The sequence below is a fragment of the Planococcus citri genome, chromosome 2 (genome assembly GCF_950023065.1).
Source record: "Planococcus citri chromosome 2, ihPlaCitr1.1, whole genome shotgun sequence".
Taxonomy (NCBI): Eukaryota; Metazoa; Arthropoda; class Insecta; order Hemiptera; family Pseudococcidae; genus Planococcus; species Planococcus citri.
The window spans coordinates 81270071-81297624 of NC_088678.1; the positions used below are offsets into that span (position 1 = coordinate 81270071).

The window sequence follows — 27554 nt, forward strand, 5'->3', positions numbered from 1 at the left end:
TAATACTGTTGTCATATTTGCACACAGCCGGGCAAAATTTGTGGTGCTGGGTACGCCAAACTCACGTACTCCGACTCGAAAGCTCGAATCATTTTTTCGTGAAGTAAAAATTGCAGTAACTTATTTATTCATAATATTTTTCGCCTTGCAATTAATTTACATTCAATTCGAATGTAGTTTTTGTAAAATCGTTGTTATTTTTTGCCATCATCGTGTTAGTCATGTAGTTTTTAAAGCACCGTTCGCCAGTATGTGTCTAACGTACGAGTTAGTAATTGTGTCATAAACATTCTATCGTGACAAAGAACAGATGGAAAACTTTCAATTTAACGATAAATTCGCCTCGGAAAACATTATTTCTATTCCTAATCCGCATCTGTTCCAAGACGAATCCAAAATGGAAGTTGTCAAAGCCTTTAATAACGAAGTAAGATATTTCTCGTATCAAAATATTTACATGATTTTCATGTCATGCTGCCTTGTTTTCATCACGTTATTAATACTTTAAACGATTACTTTTCTATGATACCTTTAATTGAAATTATAAATTTCAACCTTCTCGGTCGAAATCTGTAATCTAGTAATTTCAATGTTGAAGGTATACTATACGGAAGGCGTCGCGTTATCACGCGTTGTTTCGTTTACAAGTTCAATGTTTTCACCGCCATCATGATGCCTAATTGCGAGTTGAACTTACACTAATTTGTATCATTTTGATTAATTTCTAGTTGGTTTCGCTGTACGATATAAAGCCGCCTATATCCAAAGCCAAGATGACCGCTATTACCAAAGCCGCTATGAAATCAGTCAAATTCTATAAACATGTAGTACATGGAGTCGAAAAATTCATCCTTAAAGTGAGTAGTCGATGAAATGGAGAATGTTTTCGAATAATCGAGATGCTAATACGAATTTAATGTTTGTTATAGTGTCGGCCAGATTATAAAATACCGGGATTATACGTAATCGATTCAATTGTCAGACAATCCAGGCATCAGTTCGGCGTTGAAAAGGACGTATTCGCCCCGAGATTTTCTAAAAATTTACTGCAAACGTTTAAAAATATTTGTACATGTCCGGAAGATGATAAGGTATTGAAATCGAGTCGTTTGGACGAGTGTTTTCGTTAATTTGTTTATTTATTTGTAATCTTTTTTGTTCGAGTAGCAAAAATTAGTTCGCGTGATTAATTTATGGCAAAAACACAAAGTATTTCCGGACGACTTGTTGAAAAAATTCCTCGTTATGGCCGAAGCCGGAGAAGACGAATTACCGACCTTATATAACGAAGAAATCGAAGCTATTCAAAAATCATCGAAGAAGTCACCCTCCTCGGGTAACATATTTTATCAGTTTTAGTAGCATGTTTGTTCCAATATTCGGTGTATTAATAAATTGATCGTACGTTTTATAGGCAAAAAGAAGAAGAAATCACCCGCGAAAACCGGACTCGATGCGACTCTTCAGAACTCATTCTATTCAACTAACGCGATGAACTCGACACCGGTAACATTTCATTCAGTTAATTTCTCCTCGACCGATATTTCGAGCAAAATGATAATAACACGTTCGTTTATTTTTCAGCGAATGGATGGCTCGGCAAATAAAAACTCGCTCGATCCGAATTTCATTCAGTCTTTACAAACGTTAACCAACCTGCTTCAACAATCGTCAGCTCCGACCAGCGCTTCTCCAGCCACCGGAAACGCGACACCTGGCAATGATCAAGTACATATTGTCAAGAACACGGTTGAATAATGCTGTTGTGTTATTGATGATTCTAATTCGAAATAATTTTATTCCTAGGTGAAATTCGACCGCAAGCTTTTGGATTATGATTATGGAGAAGAAGATGAAGACGGACCTTCAACGCAATCGGCTCATCAACCAGCTCAGTCGGCAGATAATTTATCCAGGTTACTTATTTGAATTGATTTATTAATAAGCAACGATAACTAAGCATTTTGATCGATTCGTACGAAGATTTGAAACGAAAAAAATCGATCCGTTATTATTTTTTGACGAATATCGCGTCATTGTGAAAATTCAAATGGCGATTTGCGTCGCGATTTCATTCAAGCAATATGGAAATTTTTCTCGCATTTTCCATTATTTTATACGATACGATGCTTCGATGTCGAGAACAAATGGCCAAACTAGATGATTACTCGTTAGATTTAGAAATGAGTAGAATTATGTACTATAGAGTATTATCAGCAGCGGATTCTAGTTTTTCATTTTGGAGCTCGATAACACAAAGCTCTATTATTTCCTATTTGGGTGCACATCTGACTCATGGAACGATACGAACGAACCAAAATGTGTAATGTGTTTGACATTACCAGGCAGAAACCATTCGAAACATTTTATTATGTGATGGTTCTTTTTTTTTCCAAAAGAAGATTTGATTTATAGCATTGAAATTCGCTAGTTAGATTTCGCTACTGATCGAATTAGAATAAGATCAATCTGAAATTGAGAGACAATTAGATCCGAGGAGTACACGTAATATAATTATCAACCGAGAAATTATTTTCGTGTACTTTTTCAAGTGATTATTGGGTGAAATCAGGTAAGTGATCGTGCATTTTCACCTTTCCTCAAGAAGATTCAGAATGTAGGTAAGAATTTGTGTTATTCTAGTAAAAAAAAAAAACAACAAAAACAACACTGCGATGTGCTCTGTTATTTCTCGAGCCGAGTTTTCTGAATTTTATCATTCTTCGAAGCGTTCTTCTTCGAAAGGCACGATGCGATAAATCAGACATTTTTAACGAGATAGAGGTGATTTGAAAGTTAACCTTTGGCTTCTTCCCAATCTAGGTGTTTGTGCAGCTGCGATCTGCTCATTTACAGAATTTTAATTCTATACGTTGATTTCGGTTGAGCTGAAGAGATAGTTTGGTGGGTCGTGAACTTTTTTTTTGGGGGGGGGGGGGAGGAAATTGGGGGTATATGAAAAATCTTTGTGAACTGACTTTTTGAAAAAGATTAATATTGCAGATTTCGACATTAGGAATTTGAAGTTTACTTTTTTTTTTTTTTTTTTTTTTTTAATTTTCTAAATCATGATTTTTTGCTCATCAGCAAATTCAGAGAATTATTTAGGTTTAAAAAATTGATTTATTTCTTTTTTTAAATTTATTTTTGATGGAATGATACCAAAGAAAACTCGGCTTAGAAATAATAAAGTAAATGCAAAAATAAAAAACAACAATAGCAACTGAATATTTTCTGGAGACATACCCAAGTTCGCCATTTTGATTATGCTGAACATTGGCATTCTGCATACGAAATGTACTAGATAACGATGAAATGGGTGTTGAAGTATTTAATGTGTAGAATACTTATGGGTTATATTTATACTTAGAATGAGTTGTAATTACATATTGGTACCTAGATATATTTGCAACACGACACTTAGGTATTAACAGGCAGTTACGATATTTTTAATTGTTGAAAATTTTAAAGACTCGAAGCAGAGAGATATTTATGTACAGAGGCGTCTACAGAATTTTTCAAAACAGGGTATGGAATGACAAAAAGTATTGCGATATTCAAAACGATGTAAAATTGATGAAAATGTTTGAACAGAATTCTTTGAATGCATTTTTAAGAAATTGAGGGTGTATTAACAATTAACATTATTAAAATGTCTACCATGAAAACTGTACAAAATTGTTGAATAAAAACAGAAATCATAGAAAAAAATTACCTATTCATTTTTTTAAAATTTTTTATTTCAAGAATATTTGAAATATTTTGGTTTTTTTTTTCGTTATGTTTGAAAAATCGTTGATACATGATGATACTGTATGATTTGATTAATGATTACTTTTTATTATATTTTTTGATAATTTTGAAAGTACGAATATTTTTTGATCTTACGAAAATTCAACCATCACCATACCTTGACCTTTAGACGCCACTGTTCGTGTACAGATTTACGAGTCTTTAGACGACTGTTTATTTTTATCGTTTGGTATTTTTGTATTGTTTTTTGCAGCTTGTTAACGAATCCCGAAATAATACGACATATTCATAATCTACAAGTTCAATTGTCGATGGCTCAGGTGCAAGCTAAACCGCAAGATGCGCAGCTTCCTTCGATCATGGTGAGTTTCGATATTATTATGAGAATTTGATTTATGGAAAATTGTCCACAGTGTTCAGTCTTCCCCTAAAAATGTTGAAAAGTTAAGGAATTCCCTACTCCTCCTCTGTCCTCCATACCAACTCTTCTCTTTCAGAACTAAAGACGGGTTTCTTCTAAAAAAAAAAAACAGAAGGTGTTGATTTTTGCCTCAATTGCCCAAAGTCCTATTTTTTTTTTAAATTCCCAATTAAATCCTGTTTGTTTTTTTTTCAAAATTGCCTGAATTTTTTTTTTTTTTAAGTCAAAATTGGCACAAATGATCTCAATTTTGTTAAAAATGAAAAAAAAAATATTTTTGTCCAAATTTCCAAAAGAAGTCCCGTTTTTTTAATGTCAAAATAGTAAAAAAGTCCCAATTGCCAAAAAGTCTAATTTTTTTCCAAAATTGTTGACAAGTCTCAACTTTTTCTAGAACTGTGAAGAAGCCACATTTTTTTTGCAAACTTGCCAGACGATCTCATTTTTGACAGAATGGTCATTGGTCATGGTCAAAAATCCTAATTAGAAAGGCCTCTGATTATTGCCCAAAAAATCCTCTTTGTTTTGATCAATATTTTTTTTTTTTTAAAAAGAAACTCGTTTTTTGACAGAAATGCCAAAAAGTAATCCTGTTCTTCCCTGGATTGCTAAAAAAAAAGTCTTGTATTCCGTCAAAAAATTCCAAAAAAATCTTGTCTTTTGCCAAAATGGCCAGAAAGTCCTATTTTTGCCAACATTGTCAAAAAGTTCTCATTTCCCTCTAAATTGTAAAAGTCCACATTTTGTTCAAGATTTTTAGATTTTTCTGTTTTTTTTTTTTTTATTATTATTTATTTTTATTTTGAAGGAGCTAAGCTCGACTTGATTTCTAACTGAAAAGCGAAAATTTCATGATTTTTTTTTTTCTTATAAAAATCAACAAATTTAGGAAGTTGGGGCAAAAATAAAATCACAAAAGAATTTCACATGTCTGTAAATTTTTAAAAACTAGGCTTTACGAAATCAAAATTTTTCTATGAGGTTCGCTTTTTACAAACGAGATAAATACTTTTTGAATTTTTTCTTAAATCAAAGAAGCCAATTTTATGACAAAATGTTTGAAAATTCCTGAAATTCCTATTTTCAAAATTTGACACTGATAAATGTGTAAAATTGGTCTGTAAAATCGACATATTTCTTTGAAAGGCTGAACATTCTGTATAGTGTGAAGAAAAGTGTTGCATGTGGCAACATTGTAATATATGTATTATGTAGTATGTAAATTATGTAATGTACCTACGATGAGACTACGAATAAACTGACGATGCTTTTTTTTTCCCCCAGGAACATCAACGTATGTTTCAAAACCAACAAATGCAAGCTTTCAATCAGGCGTTGATGCAGCAACAACAGGCATATCTGCAAAATTGCAACCCAGCGGAATTCTACGCCAGTGGAATGCAAAATATGGATGCTAATGCGGCCGCTAACGACGACGATTTAGATGATAAACCCGAGATGTACGTTTGTCACGTCTTGTTCTCTTGTTCTTATATCATTATGTCTTTTTTACCCCTTACTTTTTGTTAGAATTGGACTCGGTTTAGAGCGGAATTTGGAAGGTGGTATTTTTGCAAATTTGTTAGAATTTTCTCCTATTTCTAAACTGAACGCGTTGGTTAATTTCGTTTTTTTTAATGTTTAAAAAAATTAATTTTGAGGGTATTTTTGGATTCTAATTTGAGGTATTAAATATAGGGACTCGGCTAGTCTCTTGTGTAGGTTTTTATAATTTTACTCGATCTAAAATTTGAAAAAAAAATCGTGAAAATTATATTTTTTTATTTCGTTCTCGAGTTTCCTAAATACATTTTATTCGACATTTTTTTAAAATAATTTTAATTTAGTTTTCAAATCAAAATTTATTTTGTTTGATTTTTGTTCGATTTTTTTTGTGCTTTCAACCATTTTTGAAATTCAATATGAATCTTCTCAATTGCATTTTTTTTGTAACTACATATTACGTGTTAGGTTCTCAAAAATTGACCGTATTTTTTTTTTCAAATTCTCAAATTTAATTTTGGTTAAATACTTACTGATTGTATGTCTTTCTTTTGTCTTTTTTAGAAAATTATTTCTTTAGTTTTAAAAATGTTCGGTGTCCTTGAAAAATTTATTTTTCTCCCACTTCCCAAAGTTGTTAGTTTTTATTTTTAAATTGAAAAATTTTCTGAAAATTTCCTCTTGGTTGAAAAATTGAATTTATTCAAAAATTTCTCATTTACGCGTATAAATTGTTCTAATTCCCTTTTCCAAGAAAAATCTTCCTTGGCATCCCGAGCTAATATTAAAAAAAAACTTCCCTCCGGCAACTGTTTTGAACTGAACAAAAAATGAAAACAATTGGGAATTATTTTTTCATAAAATCCGATAATTTTAAAGCATATTCAAATTGGAATCACCTTGAAAAATTATCTTTTCTAATTTCATGACCTCGAAAAATTTTTATTTTATTTTTTATTTTCGCTGTATTTTTACTATTAACGCTTCTTTATTGTTAGTTTTTGATAAATTCTGTATTTCAATTTTTTTCTCTAATCGTGAATTTCTGTATTTTACAGTGTTATGGAGAAAACCGCCACCGAACCGTTAGAAGTAATCGATTTAGATCATATCGCCACGCCTCCAAGTGATAAGTCTCGTGGTAGATCATATTCTCGATCAAGATCCAGATCTCGTTCTAGAACTCCTTCAAGATCTCGTCGTGGGCGTAGAAGGTATTTTTAATTGTTTCAATATTACATAAATATAAATGCTAGATGAGTCGATTTTCAAATTTCTCAAAATTTGGTGAAACTTCGCCCGAAAATTTTGTTTAAATTTGTCTGTTTTTTTTCAATGTTTGACCTGTCTGCTTTCCCCTTCTTGGTTTCGAAAGTTACCGCCATGAATGTTTAATAATAATTATAATTTGTTTTAAAATCCCCCCTCCCTCTCCCTCCCCACAAATGAAAAAAATGCATAGGTTTGAGAAAGTTTTGCCTCATCAAGTTTTGGTGGGCAAAAAGAATTTTTTATTAATTTTATTAATTTTTTTTTTTTTTTTTTTTGAAAAAAATGTCTTCGGCATCTTTGAAGAATTTTTGTAATTAAGTCGAAGAAACTTTTTTTTTATTTTTTGTGGTTAAAAAAATACTTAAAGTTGTATTATTTGAAATTTTTTTTTGAAAATTGAAAACACAAGTTTGAATTTTGAAACTAAGTATTTTTGAGAGAATGAAAAAAAGAGATGAATAATTCGATGAACTAAAATTTCAATTTTTTTTTTTTTGGTCATTCAATAACATTTCTGATTTTATCGAATTCAGAATCTGAAGCAAAAATAAATTCTCTCCCCCCCCCCCCCAAAAAAAACCAGTATTAATCGAAGTAGCGTTTCTAAAAAATAGAATGGTGGTGGATTTCAACCTCCATTTATTTATGTATTATTTATATTTATTCCTGGTATACTTGACTAAGTACTAATTCAAGAAATATTGTATTTTTACAGAACCAGGAGCAGATCTTGGAATCGTGACCGTAGTCGAGATCGTGAAAGGAACGAAGATAGACGTAGACGTGCGTTGCCTCCGATCAAAAGAAAGCATTTGGCTGGTTAGTTTCTTTCTCGAAAAAGGAGTACCTATTTTAAAATGTTCAGCGTGTAATTTGTAGGGATTCGAGTGGAAATATTTACTCGTAATTTGAGATTTCAAAAAACGTTAATAGTAATATTATTGAGGCTATTTTAAAATATCAGAAAAGTGTCAGGCATTCTTGATTTTCGTTTATTAATCGCTGATTTTTGGATTTTGTTTCAATCTTTTTCGATTTGTAGCCACTTTTACTCTTTTGCGACGTGTAATTTTTTGGGAATGTGATTGAAAATTGGATTTGAATTATTTTTTATTGTCGTTCGTTGTAATTTTTACAAATCGGTTTTTTTTTCAAGTTTTAGCCTTGAAAGGTTGTTATAATTTTTGAAAAATCGATTATGGTCGAATGTGATCAAAATTAGTGATTGTTTTGGAAATTTTCAAGTATCGTGATGAAAAAAATCACCTGATAAATTTTACGAGAAAAACGAAAAATTTATTTTTAGAAAATTTTGGTTTTATCTGACGAGAGGATTCTTTTTTACTTCCTTTGCAATTATTTGTGCGTTTTTTTCTTTTTTTCAAAACTTGAAAATTCATTAATTCAATCTTCGAATCACAAAAGATGATTTTTCTTTATTCGGGAAAGGGGCAAAATAATACTCGTGTCATTCAGAAATTCTACGAAATTTGAAATAATTTTCAAAATTCAAATTCAATAAGTATGATAAAAATAAAGTCAGCTTGAAAGGGAAAAAAAGGAGGGTTTGATACGTCGAAATTATTTTTCAGTCAGTAATTTCAATCTTCTAGTTTTTCGATCGAGTGCCTTTTGAAAAAATGTGGCGATTTTTTTATTTTTCTGACCATTTTCCGCTAAATTGATTTTATTATATTTTTTTTAATTCTGATTTTTTTTTTTGATTTTCAACTTCAGAATTAAATTGAAAAAATTTTCCGAGAAATTGGAATAACGTTATAAAATCGATTCTAAAATTCGATTAATCTATTCAAGCGAGTAAAAAACTCATTTTTCCTCTTTGCCAATTTTATTTCGCTTCATCTTTTCGAAAGAATGATTACAATTTTTTCCACTCGTGTAACTTTAATTTTTTAATTATTTTATCAAAGATTTAATCGTATTTTTGACGTTTTTGGTTGACAATAATTTCTAATTTTACGTATTTTTTTTCAGTTTGCAGTACAACGTTATGGGTCGGCCATTTATCAAAACTAGTTCAAGAACAAGATTTAAGCGATACGTTCGGCGAATTCGGCGATATCGTCTCAATTGACTTAATTCCTCCGCGAGGGTGCGCTTTCCTATGCATGAATCGACGACAAGATGCTTACCGAGCCCTGCACAAATTGAAGAATACCAAATTACACGGAAAATCGATAACGGTATACATCATTTCGAGATCGTAGTTATTTTTGAATATTTAATTATCTATTTTTATTACGTCGTAACTGCCTGTCTGTCTGTTTGTCGTGTTGATGTGTATTTTGAGGTTTAATTTTTAGTCTAAATTCAGCCTTGATCCTTCAAGGAGAAGAGGTGTTCGTAATCCATTAGGGTATAATTATTGTACTAGATATTTGTGATGGGTGGTGGTGGGAGGAGAGGGGGTGGGGGTGCAAAAATCAGATTTCTTTTTCCTCTCATGTTATGATAACTAGTTATTTTTGCGATTTTAGAATTTTTTTTGTGCGAAGTTCGAAGGGGAAGTTGAATTTTTTATCATGTTTGGGGTTGAAAATGGAAATTTCTGTCGAAGTGAGTTCTGACGTTTTTAAATAATCCCTGCCACTTTTTGAACCTTTTTTAGATCAAGTCTGGTGGGAGGGGGTGGGAATGTAAAATATTTGGAGAGAATCCATTTTAATTTTTTCATCTCAGACTTTCGTTTTATTCTTCGATTGATGAACATAAAAATAAATTAATTTAATGATTTGACCAAAATTACGGTAATTACCATTTTACAGTCCAGATGCCCTTCTAAATTTCGATAATTTTTTCTAAAGATGAATTTGCGTTTTTTTTTTTTTTGGCAGCAAAAGTCTGAGATTACAACCAATCTTGAGTACAAAATTGAAATTTTTCTCACATTTCAAGAATATATTTACAAAAAAATTTTTGTTTGCGTAAAATGATGATTTTGGCATCTCTTCATCATCATTTATCAGTCTAGGCGTCAATATCAATATTTTATCTAAAATAGGTCATTCTGTCACTTGGAATGAAAATTTCTATGGGGAAAATGGTAAACGAAGTAGAGTGAGGTTCGTAAAAGAGTATGCCAAATGGAGGGGGAAAGAGGAGGGTATCGTAAATTTCGCCTAGTAAATTACTACTCCTGTCAATGAGAAGAATACCTTACTTTGTTCTGAAATTTAATCCACGTCACCTTGTTATGCAGTTGTTGTTGTTGTTGTTTTTTTACGTGAAATGAAAACCGCAAATTTAGTTTTCCCTTGCCGAGTTTAATATGTGATGATTTTAATTATGTAGATTGCTTGGGCGCCTGGAAAAGGTATGAAAGGTCGAGAATGGAAAGACTATTGGGAAGTGGACTACGGCGTATCGTATATTCCCTGGAATAAGCTGACACCGGACACCGATTACGATTTACTCGAAGAAGGCGGTGTTTTGGATCAAGAAACGATGCCCGAATGGTTAAAAAGTGAGTACGACGACGACGCCTCGAAACTTACGCGTCTATCGCAAATATCCTCGATTTTTGACTGATATTGTATGTTTCAGCATTGCTCGAAGATAAACGCAAAGTACCGTACGGAGCGAAATCCGGTCCCCATCCTACATCAGGTAGCCTTATGCCTCCGATACCGTTTCCGGGAACGGGTGCAGCTGCTGCGTCTTCTAAAGCGCTGTACACGCCGACCGGTACTGATATGGACGAGAGTAGCAACGATGGCGACGATATGCAGCGGTCGCACTCTCGAGCTTCGAACGATATGATCATCGAGTCGCAGAACGGCGTACCGGAGCAGATGATACCGTTACCGGATGGTCCTCAGCCGATGGTAGCTCCTAATCCTGATATACCTCCTCCATTGGGTATTCCGTTACCGCCTCAGACGCCGGGATCGTTACCGCCGCCGCCGAATTTGCTGAATCCGTTCGGTTTACCGCCTAGTGAGTAATTTGTTTATTTATGTATTATTAGACGATTGGTGTGGGCTTTTCGGGTTTGTAAACCTCTATGAAACATGATTATGCATCATCATCATTGAACTTTGACCCGGTGAGCTGGTCAGCCCATCTGAGAAAATGTAGAAGAATTGCTTGCCGATGTATCATCAAGTCGTTTCTTTGGTCTTCTTCTATTCCTCCTGCCAGTTGGAGTGTACTCTTTGACTTTTCGAGGGGACTGTTCATCAGGCATTCTGTCAACATGTTTTCGCCATTTCCTTCTGTAATCTTTCACTCGTCTAATGGTTGGCTCTGCTCCTAGCTCCTTCAGAATGTCTTCGTTCCTTTTCCTATCTCGTCTAGTATATCCTGCTGTGGCTCGCATGAATCTCATTTCTGCTGTGGTTACTCTGCTTTTTATATCCTTTCTCATTGTCCATGTTTCACTTCTGTACAGCAGCATTGGTCTTGCCAGCGTATTGTAGATTCTTATTCGAGTTTCAGCTCTGACTTTTCTTGGAGGTATGGCTTGGTTTATAGCTCCGCTTACTCTCAGGAATTTACTGATCTTAAGTTGTGCATCAACTTCTCCTTCATATGACAGCTGACATCTGAGATATTTAAAGCTTTTAACTTGTTCCACTGGCAGTCCATTTACAACAGTTTCACTGCGTATTGGCTCTTTCCCCTCGAAGGCCATCACCTTTGTTTTTAATGACGAGATTCTCATTTTATACTCATCAGCTACTTTCTGAATGTTGTACATTGCTCTCTGCAAGTCATCTTTGTTGTCAACAAAGACCACCTGATCATCAGCAAACAGCAGGGTATTGACATGGGTGTTGTTGATATCTAGCCCTTTTGGCTTGGTTTTCAGCCATTCTTTAGTCATGTCATCAAAGTAGATGTTGAACAGACTACATGACATTGGGCATCCCTGTCTTACTCCTCTTCCTATCTTCTTTGCTTCCGACATGTTTCCAGATCTCACTCTTATTACATTATCCGAGTATATTTCTTCAATTAGGCGTACTTTTTGTTCATTCAATTTGATTTTCCTCAGGATTTCAAACAACTTCTTCCCTCGTACTCAATCATACACCTACTCCAGATCAACAAAGCACGTGTGGGTCTCTAAGTTATATTCTCGTCTCTTCTCCATCAGCAGCTTTGCTGCATATACCCCATCTATGCATGATCTTCCCTTTTGAAATCCATTTTGGCATTCCAATATTATTGGCTCTGCATGGCTCTTGATTCTTCTCACTAGCATCGTAGCATCTTTGGAAGTATTTTGTAAGCAGCATTTAGTAGGCTACTTCCACAGTAGTTTCCTGGGTCATTTCGGTCTCCTGTTTTGAAGATTGGTATTAAAATTGTAGTGCGGAAGTCTTCTGGTATGGTCACACCTGATAGTATTTTATTGTCAGTGGCGTAGCCAAGGGGGGGCGAAGGGTGCCATGCCCCCCTTGCGAGCAAAAATTTGAAAGAAAACATGCTGAAATGGGCGTTTTTTTGTTGTTTGTACCCATTTTTTCTAAAAATTTTCGCTCTCGCTTCGCTCGAGCAATAATTTTGCCTTCATTTTCATGATATCATCACATATCACAATAAGTTTCTAGAAAATTACCCCTCATTTCGATTTTTCATGCCTAAAAATCTGGTTTTGCCCCCTCCTTGAGAAAATCCTGGCTACGCCACTGTTTATTGTAGAAAGCTAGCAGTCTCTTCTTAATGGTTATTGTGGCGTTCTCGAATAAGTCTGTTGATAATTTATCACTGCCTGGGGCTTTTCCATTTCTGGAGCTTTTCAAGGTTTCATCTAGTTCTTCCCAAGAGAATGCCTCATACTTGTTCTCCTCATGGTTTGCCACTTCAATTTCATTGTTGGGATCACTCCATAGGTTCGCATAGTATTTGACCATTTTTTCACAGTCTGGTGGGGCAATGTTGGCTCTGTGTGCCTCATCTTCCAATAATCTTTTGATTATTTTGTATACTTTTGGTTTCAGTTTATATGTGTCCCTATCCATGTTTGCCACAAACCTTTTGTATTGTTCCTGTTGTGTTTCTCTTATCCTCTTTTTTGTCTTGCGGCACTGTTCTTTGTAGCTTCCTTTGTCTTGTTCATTCTTTGAACTCATCCACTTCTGGAAAAGGTTTTGTTTCCTCTTCACTTCTCTTGATAGTTCATCGTTCCAGATTTTCAGCTTTTTGTGGTTTTGTCTCAGAGCTGTGGGACTGAAACAATCCCAAAACCTGGACCAATTAAAATTAAATCCCGATTCAAATCCAATCCCAAAACCAAAACTGTAAGTTTTTCTTGATCCCTAACCCGAAAAATCCCAGAACCGATATCATTTTGAACTGAAAACAATCCTGAAACCAAAATGATTTCGTTTCAGTTTTGGTATTTCAATTTTTGCCTTTTTTTCTGCGATTTTATTTTGAAAAATGGTTGTTTTACCTACATCATTTATTGTAAATCATTCAGATTACAATAAAAATTGCTCGACAAATTCAACAAAATATGCACTTGAAACATTAAAGTAATCATTCCATTGGATTTTTCACGTCAAACCTCCCATTTTTTAGACCCCTGTAAGGTTCATTGGTGAATTTGGGCTTAAAATTGGTTGGAATGAAAATCCCAAAACCAAAACCAATTCAACCTGGAACTGAAACAGTGAAACAAATTTTTCAATCCTAAAATGAATCCTGAAACCAAAATAAAAATTTGAAGAACAAATTCGGAAATGAATTCAATCCCGCAATGAAAAAATTTCAATCCCAAAATCGTTTTGGTCCCACAGCTCTGTTTTGTCTATTTGATCTTTTTCCTAGTGCCTCCTCTGCTGCTCTCTGTACAATAGTTTTCAGGCATACCCACTCCTTTTCTACATCCTCTTCTATTGGTAAGTCTTTTTCAATGATTTCTATTCTTCTTTTGTACAGCTAGTTTGTTACTGAATCATTTAATGAGTTGATGTTGAGCTGCATCTGTCTACATTCAGTTGTCTTTCCTATGTTGTTGAATCTAATGGCTGCTTTGACAAGATGGTGATCTGATCCGATACCTTAGCACATCTAACATTGTCTTCTTATTGGCATGGATGTTCGCCACCACATAATCGATTATTGACTCTTGGTCTCTGGCTACCCGTGTGATTTTATGGCATTTCTTATGTTTGTAGAACCTGTTCATAATTGTTGACATCTCAAGCTACAACAAGCTTGAGATGTCAATCAGCCTTTTCCCATTCTTGTTTACTGTGATTTCTCCATGTCTTCCTACCATTTTGTCATTTTCACTGTACCCTGTTCTTGCATTGAGGTCTCCTATTACAAAAATGCTACGTTTTGGGTTCATCTTGTCGATGGTCTTTTGGAGCTGTTCGTAGAACTCGTCACTTTCCTCCTCTTTGCCTTCCTCTGGAGCATATACGCCAATCACTGAAATATCTTGGTTCCCAAATTTCAGATTTATCTCGATTTGTCTTTCACTCCATATTCTATATGCCTGGATGTTGTCTTTGAGTCTTGTTTCATGATTATTGAAAATCTATTTTAATTCAGCCTATTTTCAACATTCTCTCACTTTGTACATCAAAAGTCGACAAAATTGAGTAATAATTTTTCTTTTTTCATTGCAGGATTGTTGACCCCTATGGGCGTTTTAGGCGGTAATTTCCTGCCTCCTCTAGGTGTACCTCCTCCCGTTCCTGGGCTATTGATGTCGCCTCAGCAAATGTTAAACAGATTACCTCCGCCATTTAATACCGGACGTAAGTATCACTCGAATAATTATTATCGTTTTGATGTATTTTACTATCGAAAAGGATCGATTTTTATCGCGATGTTTTGCATTCCAGCTCCCGGTTTACCGATGCTGAACCCAGGTCCGAATCCAAACACGTCCTTGTCGCAGATACCGCTGCCAGACAGTGCTTCGAATTTGGTGAACGTGACTTCGGGCATGCCACCGAATACTGATTTCAAACCACCGCCGTTCGGGCTTACTCCTCCTCTACTCTTCCCTGGTAAGAAAATTTTAGACGACGATTGCGGTAATGTAGCTACGAATTGTGTACTTGACGCACCATTTCTTTCTCTTTAGGTAATCCGAATTTCAAGATCGATTTGCCCGGTAATCCGAATATGAATATGCCGACGCCGCCGAATCCGAACGATATGAGTAGTGACACATCTAGCGTCGATAGGTGAGTTTTGTGTACAAATTCGTTGCTTTTTAAGAGTTTTGCGATGATTCTTCTATTTTTTAAATTGCATTTTATGTTTTCTTCAACAGTGCGAACCCGTTCGCGAACGCATTCCCCAGCCTCATGCAGTCATTCGGCAAGAACCCGATGGGCGGCCTACCTGGCAACACGATCGATAAAGACGACCGAGGCCCACCTGGCGGCGGCGGCGGTATCGATAATTCATCCATCGATACCGATTATCGATTACACAGAGGAGGAGGCGGTGGCAGCGACGACATCAGCAACAGCAATAACTCTAGCCAATTGAATAACTCGTTCACCAGCGAGAACGGCGCCAACGATTCGGATAACAACAAGAGCCACCATCATCACCACCACGACAGAGAAGATTTCCGTCACAGAGGCGGCGATCGCTACGGCGGTGGCGAGTTTGGTCGAGGAGGCGATCGAGATCATCGTCACTACGATCGTAATCCGAGATTATTCGATAAAGATCGCAGCGGCGGCGGCGGAGGCGTTGGCGACAAGTACCATAACAGGGATCGCCGAGGAGTAGACGGAAGATCGCCGTATAGAGAGAGTAATTACGATATGAACGACCGATACAACAAGTACGATCGGTTAGGCGGTATGGGCCCTGGCGGTGCCGGCGGTGGTCCTGGCGAATTCAGACGTAATCGATACGATAGCAGAGATTTCAGCAGAGGAGGCAGAGATTTCCCACCGCGTGGAGGCGGTAGACCTCCCAGAGATATGGGTCCGATGAGGCCGCGTGGTAGATCGCCCGATCGATATAGAGATAGAAGAGATTACGGCGGTGGTGGCGGCGGCGGCGGCGGCATGGATAACGATAAAAATCGAAGATTCGAGAAACGTGGCCGAAGCCGAGATAAAACGCCTCCGGAGAATACTCATCATAACGGTAAACGAAGCCGATGGGGCGATAAAGTCACCACCGATCAGCCTTGGGCGTCTTCTAAACCGGCCGAAGACTGGAATAAACCCGAAGAAGATAATTGGAATAAACGAGAAGAGCCAAGTTGGGATAAACCAGCTGGTGCGACGACGACGACAACGACTACGGCTCCGGCTGCGACTAATATGACCTCAATGAATCAGGACGCGTGGAATAATAAGAATGACAAACAGCAGGAAGAAGAGAACTGGTGCATGGAAGAGAGTTGGGATGCGCAGATAGACGATTCAGAACCGATGACAGAGTCGATCCCGATCCCATCGATGCCGGAACCGCCGCTCGCGCCCACGATTTCCATCGAACAAAATTCACCCATCGAGAGGAGCGACGACGCTTTCGAAGAATGTCGACAATCGGTTCCGGTCGACGACGTGCCCGAGCCCGAGTTCGAACACGAACCTGAGCCCGAGCCCGAGTTCGAACATGAACCTGAGCCCGAGCCCGAGCCCGAGCCCGTACCCGAGCTACCTCTTCCTCGTGCTCCTCCTGCACAACGTAAAGAACAAATATTTTATGACGACGACGACGATGACGATTTCAACGAACCACCCCCCTCCAGTAAACCAAACGTTTCGGTAACCGAACCCGAACCGGAACCAGTTAGGTTTGACGAATCGATTAAAAGCTGCGAGATCGACTACCTGGGCGAAGATCTGGCCGATAGTTCGGCGGCGTCTCAAGACCGTCAAGAGACATTCGCAGCGCAGAAAGATCAAAGCGAAGATATGTTCTGTGATGATAGCGTCGTTGATAACGAAACAGTAGCGGCGTCTGAAGCGGAACCGGCGTCTGCGTAAGTTTTTTTCATCTTTAGCGAGTTTTGCAATTCAACGAGAGCGAATACGAAAGTGCAGTGTGTTTTGAAAAGTCCCTCTCGATGCTGATCCATCTTATCGATGAGACGTTTCTGATAAGCTGATGGTTTTTCTGTAGATACGAGTCTAAAATATCGGAAGAGACATATTTTCGAGTTTCGCAGTTGTAATTGGGGGGGAGGGGGGGCTAAAACATCAAATTTTTGAAATTTCTCGATTCTAAAAAAAATGTTGACTGGATAGTGCTGGCTACTTTCCTCACTTCAAACACACATAAATTATGTCGACTTCAGCAGGCTTGTGATCTCCTCCCCCCCCATTTCGAATTAAATCGAACCGTTTGTAAAATAATTCGAAAGTGACCTTGCAAACTATCAAAACGGGTTAAAATTTTGCGGGAAATTCAAATATTTCAACGTTAAATCTTTTTAGAGCTTTTAAAAAAAAAATGTTAGCACAAAATTGGATTATGATTTGTGGAATTTTTGCATAAAAGTTGGTGGAAAATTCGAAGATTACGACGGAAATGATTTTTGAGGATTTCTGAAGAATTTTGACCTCAAAATTTGGTCATGATTTTGGGGATTTTTGAAAAAAATATACAATCAAAAAAAAGAGGATTTAAACTCTGCCAGAAAATTAGGAAAATTTCTATCTAAACTTCTTTTGAACAATTTTGAAAAATTTTTACTCGAAAAATTTGGTTGTGATTTTCGGGGTTGGTGAAAAAGGCACATGTTATGTGAAAAACATTTTTATAGAAAAAATCAATCAAATTTGTTGCTGCAATCTTTCAAAAAAATTTTGATACAAGACTTTTTGTCCATTTCAAAAATCCCAAAAATCATAATTCAAATTTTGTGGCCTGAATTTTTAAAAAAGGTCGGAAATGTGTAGTTTTGGTATGAAGAAAAAGTCATGAATATGTTAGGAAAATAGAGTTACATTTTTGGAAAAATTGTTGAAAAAGATGCAGTTTTTGCCAAAATTTTGAAAAAGGCTCGCTCCGGTTCTTTTGTCAGAACTGTCAAAGTGTCAGTAAAACAAAAATTTTCCCACCTTTTCAAATAATCTCAGTTTTTTTCACTTCAAAATTGTCAAAAAGTTATAATTTTTGCTAAAATTTCAAAAAAATCCCAATGTTTTCCCAAAATGGTTAATGAGTCAAATTTTTGCCAAAATCTCAGAAAATCTTATTTGTGTCCAAAATTGGCAAAAAGGTAAATTTCTCATTTTTTTTCCGGTTTAAACATCCGAAGCGTAGTAATTTTTGCCTTGGCTGTCCTAAAAGTCCTGTATTTCCAAAAAAAAAAAAACAATGTTCTGTCAAAGTCTTCAAAATTTACTCTTTTCGCCAAAATTGCCTGGAGAGGTCTGATTTTTTCAAACTTTTCTAAAAAGTACCTACTGTTTTTTGCCAAAATTTCTATGAAGGTGCAATTTTTTACGAAATTGTTGAAAAGTTCTCTACTTTGTACAAAATTGTTGAGAAATTCGACTTTCTGCCAAAATTGTCAAAAAGTCGTGTCAAACTTTTTTTAAAAAAAGTCCTGTTTTTTGCCAGTTGCCAAAAACACAATGTTCTGTCGAAACTTTGGGAAAATTATTCACTTGAATTCCCCCCCCCCACCCCACTCCACCACACTCCATCCCATCAAAAAAAGATTCAATATTCTACAGAAATTGTCAAAAATTCTTCTTCATTTCTCGAAATTGCCGGATTTTTTTCATAATTGCGCCAAAAAGTCCTCAAATTGTCGAATAGCACTTATTTTTGTCCAAAAAGTTGTATTTTCTCCAAAATTGTGTGGGCAGTAAAAAGCCTGTTTTTTTGTCTATAAAAAGTCTAATTTTTGACAAAATCTCAGAAAATCTTATTTGTGTCCAAAATTGGCAAAAAAGTAAATTTATGATTTTTTTTCTGTTTAAATATCCGAAGAGTATTAATTTTTGCGTTGGCTGTCCTAAAAGTCCTGTATTTCCAAAAAAAAAAGCACAATGTTCTGTTAAAGTCTTCAAAATTTACTCTTTTCGCCAAAATTGCGCGAAGAGGTCAGATTTTTTCATAATAGTCAAAAAATTAAAAATTCTAATTTTTCTAAAAAGTACTGTATTTTGCCAAAATTTTTGAAAAGGGGCAATTTTTGACAAAATTGTTGAAAAGTTCTATTTTTTGACAAAATTGTTGAGAAGTTCGACTTTCTGCCAAAATTGTCAAAAATCCGGGCCAATATTTAAAAAAAAAGGTCCTGTTTTTTGCCAGTTGTCAAAAACACAATGTTCTGCCGAAAGTTTGGGAAAATTATTCACTTGAATTTCCCCCTACCCCCATTCTCACCTCATCTCCAACCCCCCCCACCCCACCCTATCAAAAAAAGATTTCAAAATTCTACAGAAATTGTCGAAAATTCTTCTTCATTTCACGAAATTGCCAGATTTTTTAATTGCCAAAAAGTCCCCGGGTCATTCCATGCCAACTCAACCAAGGTTTTTGAGTCATGTCTTTCAATTTCGATCAAATTTTTTTTTACAAAAAATACCCACCCAGTAAGTAAGAACCTCGCAATTGGTTTGGTCCCAGCCCTCTCAGGCGGCGGGTGGGGGGGGGTTCCATTATTTTCACATTATCTCGAGCTACTCAACTTCAGCAGCCCATTCCTCCAAAACTATGATACTTTGATCAAAACTGATTTCACAGTTCGAAAGGGCATTGCATTTAGAACTTTTTAAGTGTTTCGAAATTTTCAAAAGTTGAAAGTTGAACTTTCGAATTGAAAGTTCAAATTTCAAAATGGCGCTGTAAGTGGGAGCTACCATTTAAAATTAAATTTTGAAAAAATTTCCATAAATGTACCTTTTGATGCTTTATTGAAATATTCAAGTTTGGAGATGGGATCTCTCGATGGAGGGGGAGCATCCCTGCCCCCAATTTTGGGCGAAACTTTCGAAAGAAAATCTGGGGCATGTGATATATCGAATTCTATGTTTTTGGTGACGCTAAACACGAATATGATGTCAGATTTTTGATAGGACCCCATCCATGGCCCCCAGCACCTCCTCAAAAGGGGGTAAAAGTTCAAAAAAGTGTTTTGTTTGTGTGACACATGAAATAGTATGTTTTTGGTGACGCTGAACACGAATATGACGTCAGATTTTTGATTGGACCCGTCCACGGCCCCCACCATCTCCCCAAAGGTGGTGACCCCCAAAAAAATGGTTACATTCGTGTGACACATGAACTAGTATGTTTTCGATATCGCTGAAAACGAATATTGCCTTAGTTTTTCGAATAGACTTCACCCATGGCCCCCAGAACCTCCCCCAATAGGTAAAAGTCCAAAAAAATTGTTGGGGGCTGTGGATGGGGTCCAATCAAACATCTGACGTCATATTCGTGTTCAGCGTCACCAAAAACATACTATTCCATGTGTTACACGAACAAAACAATTTTTTGAAATTTTACCCTTTCTGGGGAGGTGCTGAGGGCCATGGATGGGGTCCTATCAAAAATCTGATGCCATATTCGTATTCAGCGTCACCTAAAACATAGAATTTGATATATCACATGCCCCAGATTTTCTTTCGAAAGTGTCGCCCAAAATTGGGGGCAGGGGTTCTCCCCCTCCATCGAGAGATCCCATCTCGAAACATGAATATTTCAAAAAAGCATTAAAAGGTGCATCTGTGGAAATTTATTTTAAATTCTACATGGTTGCTCCCACTTACAGCGCCATTTTGAAATTTGAACATTCAATTTGAAAGTTCAACTTTCAACTTTTGAAAATTTCAAAATGCTTAAAAAGTTCTAAATGCAATGCCCTTCCGAACTGTGAAATCAGTTTTGATCAAAGTATCATAGTTTTGGAGGAATAGGCTGCTGAAGTTGAGTAGCTCGAGACAATGTGAAAATAATGGAAGCCCCCCCCCCCCCCCCACCCGCCGCCTGAGAGGGCTGGGACCAAACTAATTGCGGGGTTCTTACTTACTGGGTGGGTATATATTGTAAAAAAAAATTGAGCGAAATCGAAAGACATGACTTTCAAAATCGCCTTTTTGTGGTTGAGTTGACATGGAATGACCCCCGGACCAAATTGTCGAATAGCACTTATTTTCGTCCAAAAAGTTGTATTTTCCCTAAAATTGTGTGGGCAGTAAAAATTCTGTTTTTTTGTCTATAAAAAGTCTTATTTTTGACAAAATTGTTGAAAAAGTTCGATTTTCTGTCTTTGTCAAAATTGTCAAAAGTCTCAATTTTGGTCGAAACTCCTGATTTTTATCAATGTTCAAAAAGGGCTCGTTTTCTGCAGAAATTATTTTATTGAAATTTCATTTTTTGCCAAAAATCATTCGAGAAAAGTTTTTGAACACCCTGTATTTTCTTCTATGTACTTTTGAAGAAGCTGCAATTAAAATTACAACATGATCAGGATTATTCAATCATGTTCATCCGTTCGATGGACTTTTCAGACACACTGTACTCGTACGAATAATAGCTGTGCACCTAGTTGCTGTATCTAATATGCATTTCGCGAATACCTAACTCTATACGTATAGCATAGCTGAATCTTAGCACAAACCTAGTCGCTTATTTGGTTTTAAAAAAAAATATGGTTTTTTTGTTCTCGATTTACAGGTAGTAGGAATTTAATTTTTCTTTTGCGTGCACAGGAAGAACGAGCAGGGCGGCGTTTTGCAGATGGCTGACGATGTACGAATACCGTTGCGGCGGCCCGGCCAACAGCAAACGTTGAATTTGTACGATGACGAAGCGAATGACGCGAACGCCGCCGATGCCCCTAACGCTGCCCTACCATTATTAGACACGAATCGGTCGCCGGCTCCGGCTCTGGGTCCGGCTTCCTTGTTTCAAAATAGCATACAATTAAGGTTTCGCGAACCTCGCATCATGTTTCAAAATCGTGGTATGCTAGGCCGTGCTGGTCCACCGCCTCATTTCGGTGGTCCGCGGTTTGGTGGCGGGGGCGGGGGCGGTGGCGGCGCTGGCCCTGGCCATTTTCCAAGACCACCTCCTTGGTTGCAGGGCCATCGACCGCCGCCGCCGTTTTTTGCCGCTCCTCCTGCGCCCAGACACGTTAGACCATTCATGTCACCTAGGTCGAGTAGTTTTTGAACATCCGCAGCATCGTAATAATAATAATAATATTCGTAACGACCATATTTAGTCAGTTGATCGTTCTTCTTTTTTCTCTATTTTTTTTTCTTTTTTTGTTTTATGGTGTAGTTTTCGTGTTTTCTTTATCGTTTATTTCTTTTTTTTTTCTCTCTCTCTCTCTCCCTCCCCCCTCTATTCTTTTCATTCTTCATATTTTCGTTGTTTAAATATTATATATACACACCCACGATTATGTATAAAAGTGTATTGATTATTATTATAAACATTTATTGTTTTTATGTAAATATTTAATATTTATTTTGAAAAAAAAAATGCAAATAAAGTTTAGTTTTTTAATATGATTTGTTTTTTACGCTGAGAAACGTAATATCAGGTCTATTTATTTTATTTAGATAAAGTACCTAACATGGCAGCTGATTTCGTTTTGAAAATTTGGGCTATTTTGGATTCAGTTAAATCGATCAATCAGCGATGGTTAATTAGTGATAATCGACTATTCGCACACGCTATTTGGCCTTCATTCGGATGAAAAGTTCAATTTTGAAAAACGGCATATCCTCCTGATACTTGAAATATTGAATCGATTTTGCGAGCTTTAGAGAGCTTTTTAGACTGAACGAACTGGTCGAATGGGGGGGGGGGGATTATTGTGGTCGGCAAATTCGTTCCCGGTGATTGTTCTTCCAAAAAGCTCAAAGTTATCAGTGAAATGAAGCTTTTTTTCAAAAAAGTTGAACTTTCAGGTAGAAAAAAGCTTCGACCCTCGAAATAAACGAGCTTGACGTGATCAGCGATGCTCGATTAGTGATAATCAACTATTCGTACACCCTATTCGATTATTAATTCGGCTACAAAGCTCAATTTTGAAGAGAGGAAAATTTGGAAAAAATGACGCAGCGCTTCAGGTGGCAGAAAATGGAACTTCTTTTGTATTCGTCAAAAATACGTTGTAAATACACCTTTTCATATCCAAAAATCTGGATTACAAAAGAACTTCTAAGTTTCGCCGCCTGCAGCGCTGCATCATAAATGTTGAACTTTTGAATCAATTTTGCAAGCTTTAGAGAGCTTTTTAAACTGTACGAACGTTACGAATGAGGGGGTTTTTGGGGTCGCTGAATTCGATTCCGGTGTTGGTTTTTCCAAAAAGCTCAAAGCTCCCTGTGAAATGAAGCTTTTTTTCATAAAAGTTTAACTTTTGGGTAGAAAAAAGCTTCGACGCTTGAAATAAACGAGCTTGACGTGATCAGCGGTGCCGAATTAGTGATAATCGACTATTCGTACACCCTATTTGATTATTAATTCGGCTACAAAGCTCAATTTTGAAGAGAGGAAAATTTAGAAAAAATGATGCAGCGCTTCAGGTGGCAGAAAATGGAACTTCTTTTGTATTCGTCAAAAATACGTTGTAAATACACCTTTTCATATCCAAAACTCTGGATTACAAAAGAACTTCCAAGTTTCGCCGCCTGCAGCGCTGCATCATAAATGTTGAACTTTTGAATCAATTTTTCAAGCTTTAGAGAGCTTTTTAAACTGTACGAACCTTACGAATGGGGGGGTTTTATGGGTCGCTGAATTCGATTCCGGTGTTGGTTTTTCCAAAAAGCTCAAAGTTCCCTGTGAAATGAAGCTTTTTTTCAAAAAAGTTGAACTTTCGGGTCGAAAAAAGCTTCGACGCTTAAAATAACCGAGCTTGACGTGATCAGCGGTGCCGAATTAGTGATAATCGACTATTCGTACAGGCTATTTGGCTTTCATTTGGCTGAAAAGCTCAATTTCAAAAAAGGAAAAATTTTTCAATTTTGATCATTTTTGAGCATATTAGATGCTAAATAAGACCAATTCATTAGGAGAATATAGAGTATTAGGAGGTTCAATACTCCTAATACTTGAACTTTTGAATTGATTTTGCGAGCTTTAGAGAGCTTTTTAGACTGTACGAACTGAACGAATAGGGGGGTTTTTGGCGTCGCCGAATTCGATTCCGGTGTTGGTTCTTCCAAAAAGCTCAAAGTTCCTTGTGAAATGAAGCTTTTTTTCATAAAAGTTGAACTTTCGGGTAGAAAAAAGCTCGATCGACTAGAACTGACGAGCTTGACGTGATCAGCGATGCTCAATTAGTGATAATCGACTATTCGTACACCCTGTTTGGTTTTCATTTAACTGAAAAGCTCAATTTTGAAAAAATTCAAATTTTCAAATTTTGATCATTTTCGAGTATAAAAGATGCTAAAAGAGACCAATTTCATTAGGAGAATATAGAATATTAGGAGGTTCGATACTCCTAATACTTGAACTTTTGAATTGATTTTGCGAGCTTTAGAGAGCTTTTTAGACTGTACGAATGGTGCGAATATGGGGGTTTTTGGGTACGGCGAATTCGATTCCGGTGTTGGTTCTTCAAAAAAGCTCAAAGTTCCCTGTGAAACGAAGCTTTTTTTCATAAAAGTTGAACTTTCAGGTAGAAAAAAGCTTGATCGCCTAGAACTGACGAGCTTGACGTGATCAGCAATGCTTAATTAGTGATAATTGACTATTCGTACACCCTATTTGGCTTTCATTTGACTGCAAAGCTCAATTTTAAAAAAATGCAAATTATCAAATTTTGATCAATTTCGAGAATAAAAGATGCTAAATAAGACCAATTTCATTAGGAGAATATAGAGTATCAGGAGGTTCGATACTCCTAATACTTGAACTTTTGAATTGATTTTGCGAGCTTTAGAGAGCTTTTTAGACTGTAGGAATGGTGCGAATAAGGGGGTTTTTGGGTACGGCGAATTCGATTCCGGTGTTGGTTCTTCAAAAAAGCTCAAAGTTCCCTGTGAAACGAAGCTTTTTTTCTTAAAAGTTGAACTTTCAGGTAGAAAAAAGCTTCGACGCTTAAAATAAACGAGCTCGACATGATCACCGATGCCTGATTAGTGATAATCGACTATTCGTACACCCTATTTGGTTTTCATTTGGCTGAAAAGCTCAATTTTGAAAAAATTCATTTTTAAAATTTTGATCATTTTCGAGAATAAAAGATGCAAAATGAGACCAATTTCATTATGAGAATATAGGATATTAGGAGGTTCGATACTCCTAATATTTGAACTATTGAATCAATTTTGTGAGCTTTAGAGAGCTTTTTAGACTGTACGAACTGTACGAATCAGGGGATTTTTGGGGTCGCCGAATTCGATTCCGTCGTTGGGTCTTCCAAAAAGCTCGAAGTTCCCTGTGTAATGAACCTTTTTTTCAAAAAAGTTGTACTTTCGGGTTGAAAAAAGCTTCGACGCTTGAAATAAGTAAGCTTGACGTGATCAGCGATGCTTACTTAGTGATAATCGACTGTTCGTATACTCTATTTGACTTTCATTCGGCAAAAAGCTCAATTTTGAAGACAACTAATTTTGAAAAAAATGACGCAGCGCTTCAGGTGGTAGAAAATGGTACTTCTTTTGTATTCGTCAAAAATACGTTGTAAATACACCTTTTTATATCCGAAAATCTGGATTACAAAAGAACTTCCAAGGTTCACCGCCTGCAGCGCTGCATCATAAATGCTGAACTTTTGAATCAATTTTGCAAGCTTTAGAGAGCTTTTTAAACTGTACGAACTTTACGAATGGGGGGGTTTTTGGGGTAGCCAAATTCGATTCCGGGGTTGGTTTTTCCAAAAAGCTCAAAGTTCCCTGTGAAATGAAGCTTTTTTTCGAAAAAGTTCAACTTCTGGGTTGTGAAAAGCTTCGATGCTCAAAATGACCGAGCTTGACGTTATCAGCGATGCTCGATTAGTTATAATCGACTATTCGTACACCCTATTTGACGTCCATTCCGCCACAAAAGCTCAATTTTGAAAAAATGCATATTCTCAAATTTTGATCAATTTCGAGTATATTTGATGCAAAATTAGACCAAATTTATTAGGAGAATATAGAATATTAGGAGGTTAGATACTTCTAATACTTGAACTTTTAAATCAATTTTGCGAGCTTTAGAGAGCTTTTTAGACTGTACGAACGGTGCAAATATGGGGGTTTTTGGGTACGGCGAATTCGTTTCCGGTGTTGGTTCTTGCAAAAAGCTCAAAGTTCCTTGTGAAATGAAGCTTTTTTTCAAAAAACTTGAACTTTCGTGTAGAAAAAAGCTTCGACGCTTGAAATAAATATGCTTGACGTGATCAGCGGTGCTCAATTAGTAGTAATCGACTATTCGTACACCCTATTGGGCTTTCATTCGGCCACAAAAGCTCAATTTTGAAAAAACACAATTTTCCTATTTTGATCATTTTTGAGTATAAGATGCAAAATGAGACCACTTTCATTAGGAGAATATAGAATATTAGGAGGTTCGATACTCCTAATACTTGAACTTTTGAATCAATTTTGCGAGCTTTAGAGAGCTTTTTAGGCTGTACGAAGTGCACGACTAAGGGGGTTTTTGGGTATGGAGAATTCGTATCCGGTGTCAATTCTTTCAAAAAGCTTAAAGTTCCTTGTGAAATGAAGCTTTTTTTCAAAAAAGTTGAACTTTCAGGTAGAAAAAAGCTGGATTGACCGAAACTAACGAGCTTGACGTGATCAGCGATGCTTAATTAGTAACAATCGACTATTCGTACACGCTATTTGGCTTTCATTCGGCTTAAAAGCTCAATTTTGAAGACAACTATTTTGAAAAAAACGACGCAGCGCTTCAGGTGGTAGAAAATGGAACTTCTTTTGTATTCGTCAAAAATACGTTGTAAATACACTTTTTATATCCGAAAATCAGGATTACAAAAGAACTTCTCAGTTTCTCCGCCTGCAGCACGGCATCTTAAATTTTAAACTTTCGAATTAATTTCGCGAGCTTTAGAGAGCTTTTTAGGCTGTACGAACTTGACGAATAAGGGGGTTTTTGGTGTCGACGAATTCGATTCCGCTGTTGGTTTTTCCAAAAACCTCAAAGTTCCTTGTGAAATGAAGCTTTTTTTCAAAAAAGTTGAACTTTCAGGTAGAAAAAAGCTCGATCGACCGAAACTAAAGAGCTTGACGTGATCAGCGATGCTTAATTAGTAATAATCGACTATTCGTACACGATATTTAGCTTTCATTCGGCTTAAAAGCTCAATTTTGAAGACAACTAATTTTGAAAAAAACGACGCAGCGCTTCAGGTGGTAGAAAATGGAACTTCTTTTGTATTCGTCAAAAATACGTTGTAAATACACTTTTTTATATCCGAAAATCAGGATTACAAAAGAACTTCTCAGTTTCACCGCCTGCAGCGCTGCATCTTAAATTTTGAACTTTCGAATCAATTTCGCGAGCTTTAGAGAGCTTTTTAGGCTGTACGAACTTGACGAATAGGGAGGTTTTTGGGGTCGGCAAATTCGTTTCCGGCGTTGTTTCTTCCCAAAATCTCAAACTTCCATCAGAAATGAAGCTGTTTTTCAAAAAAGTTGAACTTTCAGATACAAAAAAGCTCGATCGACTAAAATAAATCAAAATTTCAAAATAAGCGTTCACAAAACGG

The 27554-nt window shown here is 36.4% G+C and overlaps 1 protein-coding gene across 3 annotated transcripts; it reads left to right on the forward strand.

Moving 5' to 3' along the window:
• Positions 1-58: 58 nt before the first annotated feature.
• Positions 59-22389, forward strand: Isha (Insulator su(Hw) mRNA adaptor). Of its 3 annotated transcripts, none has more exons than XM_065353505.1 (19): positions 59-427; positions 729-857; positions 930-1091; positions 1168-1336; positions 1415-1506; positions 1585-1728; positions 1807-1916; positions 4007-4115; positions 5459-5634; positions 6736-6891; positions 7665-7768; positions 8945-9153; positions 10262-10433; positions 10526-10906; positions 14557-14688; positions 14776-14943; positions 15021-15123; positions 15213-16895; positions 21586-22389. In XM_065353505.1, the coding sequence occupies exons 1-19, from the start codon at positions 311-313 to the stop codon at positions 22046-22048; spliced, it is 4779 nt and encodes a 1592-aa protein (XP_065209577.1). In that variant the 5' UTR covers positions 59-310; the 3' UTR covers positions 22049-22389. The 3 variants fall into 3 exon arrangements, with proteins under 3 accessions (XP_065209577.1, XP_065209576.1, XP_065209579.1); XM_065353504.1 differs by having other exon boundaries at positions 60-427; positions 10514-10906; XM_065353507.1 differs by having other exon boundaries at positions 60-427; positions 10514-10906; positions 21551-21782.
• The last annotated feature ends 5165 nt before the right edge of the window (positions 22390-27554 follow it).

Excerpts from the sequence above, each read along its gene's own strand:
- Isha (XM_065353504.1), top strand. The coding sequence starts at position 311 with ATGGAAAACTTTCAATTTAACGATAAATTCGCCTCGGAAAACATTATT. Across the intron at positions 858-929 it reads TCGAAAAATTCATCCTTAAA|TGTCGGCCAGATTATAAAAT; the intron begins GTGAGTAGTCGA and ends TGTTTGTTATAG. Across the intron at positions 1,337-1,414 it reads GAAGAAGTCACCCTCCTCGG|GCAAAAAGAAGAAGAAATCA; the intron begins GTAACATATTTT and ends TACGTTTTATAG.